Here is a 3,772-nt window from a genome sequence, read left to right on the forward strand (position 1 = left end):
ATATATATATATATATATATATATATATATATATATATGTTGTTTATATTTATAATATATTAGAGCTATATTTTTCCATTGCTATTTCGCTTATATAAAGATATCATTTTAAGATAATACTCTAATGGCGAGGGAAGCCGGGTGGAACGAACGCGCCGTTCGCTATATATTCACTACGTGATTTCGTGGCGAATCGAGGGGCCCGTGACCCTCTCTTCTTTTTCCCTCTCTTTTTCACGTGTAGGATGTCTGTGCGAGATCATCTATCAGTGTGTCCAGTGTATATGTGTGTGTGTGTGTGTGTGTGTGTGTGTGTGTGTGTGTATGTGTGTGTGTATGTGTTTGTATGCGTGTATTTACGTGTCTGTGACTCGTGTACGTGTAGATAATTCTCGGTAATCTTCACTGTCGCACTAGCGACCGCAGCTCGCAGGTTCGTCGAGTTCGTAATTGTACACTCGGCAACGGAAAACCCCTTTCTGGATCGATGAACTTAACACTTTCTACGCGCGTCCCAAGCGAACGCTGAGATCAAAACTATATTGTACGCTTTTTTTTTGTAAAGAAAAATAGGAAAAATATATAAGTGCAGCTTGCGAGAAGTCGCAAGAGTTGTCCGACGCGCGATCTTTGCAAAATTATCGAGAAAATCTTTCTTTTGTCTAGCCCTTTTGGCACAAAATCAAGCATCGCAGGTTAGACAAATAAATCGTTGGATACGTATCTTCGCCTTGTTTCATCACCGATTAAAAAGATTTATACAGCCGAAGATACGAATATAAGCATGCTTTGACCGAATATGATATACGAAGCTTAGAAGCAGTCAAAAAATGGAAAGTTATCTCTTTGGACATGATTTGAACGTGATTTATCATTCAGTCAGTTATAAAAAAATATATATGAAAAGGAAAATTGACAAAGCTCTAAGTCCATCATGCTATAAAACAAAGCCGCCTCCGTTCCCAGCAAACGTTCGACCCAAAAAAGATCTCAGGAACGAGCAGTTTTAAAAAACAGCGAAACACCGGCGGTGTTGAGTATAGTCAAAAAGTTCGGCGATGAAGGCTAAACTGGTCCGTGACTTGATCGATTCATTTCGGACAGTGTGTAAGCCTCCGGTAGAAAGAAAAGAGAGTAGCGTCTCGGTAATCATCAGTCTCGCTACTAGTAATATCAGTCGCATAATATTGCAACGTCGAGCTTTTGCGGGCAATAGAGAGGCTTTTTTCTCGCATGTTAGTCCGAACGGTACGGTGGGAGTTATTCGTTTGGTACCCCCGTACCGTCTCTCTCATACCTCGAAGCTTATTAGAATATACTCGACGAGCCGCGAGCCCAATCTATGCAAGCGTCAAGGGACGGGGGGGAAGGAGGAGGGGAGGTACAGACGGCGGTTGGAATTATAAGGGAAGGAGGGGAAGCGATGACGATGGGTCAGTGTTTCCATCCTTATCTCTGTCTCTTTAAATATATATCTTGTAGAACTTAAAAGCTGGCTTCGTTGTATCCGGTCAGCGGGAACTCGACAAGACTCGACGATCGGCCCTAAACGGTCGATTCGTCGAGGCGAATTCCCGTCGCGTTAAAAAGAGATTATTGGCAGCCGTGGAACTGAGACTTTGTGCGCGTTCGGTCCCCTGATGATGACGGCGGCGGCGGCGACAGCGGCAGCGGCGCGGCGTCACACCGGCATGGTAGGATGATGATGACGATGACAATGATGATGATGGCAACGATGGCGACAACGACGACAGCAATGACAGCGAAGAAAAAAGGCCAACTTTGAGGACTGCCGAGAGGATTATCGCGCAGGCATCGTCATTGTCGCGGGCGCTAACACGTTGTCTTCCAGTCGTCATGTCCGCTGGAACAGTTATTAACCGGCCATGCTCGAGGAGTGATAGAAGGTAAATTGCTGATGCAGCCGCTGCGGGTGTCGCGACACGGGAGACTGACGGGCGGCGACTCGGCGGAGTCCCTCTTAGGAAAAAATACGAAGCACCTGCAGGACTGGTCTGGAGCATACCGGGCAGCTTGGATCCTGATTTTCGCAGACCCGATTACCGCAGTCCATGCAGAAGAGATTGTGTCCGCAGGGTACCAACGCCGCGGTGACTTCCTTCTCGCCGCAAACGACACAGTCCCGTCGTGCGCCGCCCAAAAGCGAATCCGTGGGCGACGCCGGGCTCGCCGTCGCCGGCGGCGACGGCCTCGAGGGTAACGCGACGCTCGGGAACGACCAGATTGACGATGTCGAGGTCGGCTGCGACTCGAATGACGGCGACTCGCCAATTCCTTCGTCCCTCTCTATCCCATTCCAAATAGCGACGAGGTCGTTCATCCCTATTCCACCGGTGCTGCTGGACGAGCTGCTGCAGCTGGCACTGCTCGAAAACGCTCCATTAGAACTACTGGAGCTGTTCGATCCCGGTTGGTCCATACTTTGAATACCGAGAACAGAGCCGAGACCGCCGCGGCAGAGTACGCCCAGCAGATCAGTATCATCGACAACGCCAGGTGCAGTGCCGGTTCGCAGGGTAATGTGAGCCTGTATTTCGCGTCTGGCCGCTTCCACGCTTTCCGGTAGTCCCGTCACTTCGAACACAGGCTCCTTGTCGCGACTGGGCGTCACGATATAGGTATGCGTCTGATGCTGAATTCGTTTGATGGTCGCGCCCTTAGGACCTACGACCAGACCCACTACTCTGTAGGGCACTCGTACCTGAATCGTTATGTGACCGGGCACCGTCGCGGGTGGTCCGGGTGGCGCACCCAGAAGAGCTCCCAAGGAGCTCTTGCGCGACGCGCGAATCTGTGAGAAATGTTCCGCGGCGGAAAGAATCTCACGCTTCGCACGGGCCACGTCCTCCTTGCGACCGGTGACGACAAAGACGGGTTCTTCACCACGCACTGGTGTCTTGATATAGGTATTCGTCTTTGCTCGGAGGGCCTTGATCTTGCAGCCTGCAATCAAATCAAGAAAAAAGAATGCTCAGCTCATAGTTACTTAGCACAGTACAACAGTATGTTTATGTTGATTCTGTTCAATGATTAAATATCTACAGCTAACGTATCTATCCATTCTTTAATTTTTCTATTTTTAAACATCATTGAATAAATGAATAATTGAAAAAATATCAATATTATGTATTATAGCGTAATGAGAGAAAATGGATTACAATTATTATGCTACTGTGCGCCCTCGTGGCACGCGAGTTTTTTTTTATTCTTTTTATTTCTCTTTTATTTTGTGTCGGAGCACGAAACTGCCCGCATGCGCGTAATAAGCCTTCAAACGCAGCAGCGCGTCCGTGATGCAATTGTTTGCGTATTATAGAGGGGCACAGCGTGAAGGAAAGAACCGAGAAGAGAGAAAAGGAGAGGATTCGATGCAGTAGGCAAGAGAGCGGCGCGGTGTGGCGCGGTGAGCGAGCAGGGTGCAGGAAACTGGAAGGAAGGAGGTCCCGACCCGGTCTGGTCCTCGGTCTCGCAGACTCTTTGGCCTTGAGCCAGCGCAATGCTAGCAATGCAGGTGAACCACTCCTCCCTCCTTCCTTCGCTCCTGATTCCACTCTGTCGTTTCCTTCTCGCGCTCATCCTGGGAACCTTCCGTTTCTCTTTCTCCGTCTCTATCCTTCTCAATCTCGTTCTATCCTCCACTCTCCCCCCTCTCGAACCTCCCTTTCATTCAGTTCACTCTCTCCTTCGTCGATGGAAGGAGAGAAGGCGTCGTACATATGTTGCATCGCATACCATGCTCTCTCTCTCTCTC

General features: G+C 49.0%; 1 protein-coding gene across 1 annotated transcript in view; it reads right to left on the reverse strand.

Moving 5' to 3' along the window:
- Positions 1–1,981: 1,981 nt before the first annotated feature.
- The window catches only part of LOC105619073 (RNA-binding protein MEX3B), a 46,346-nt gene continuing 44,555 nt past the window's right edge, over positions 1,982–3,772 (reverse strand). Inside the window, exon 2 of the mRNA XM_012200602.1 lies at positions 1,982–2,964. Coding sequence (XP_012055992.1) covers positions 1,982–2,964 — 983 coding nt within the window. The remainder of the gene's footprint in view (positions 2,965–3,772) is intronic.

This window comes from Atta cephalotes (genome assembly GCF_000143395.1).
Source record: "Atta cephalotes unplaced genomic scaffold scaffold00019, whole genome shotgun sequence".
Classification (NCBI taxonomy): Eukaryota; Metazoa; Arthropoda; class Insecta; order Hymenoptera; family Formicidae; genus Atta; species Atta cephalotes.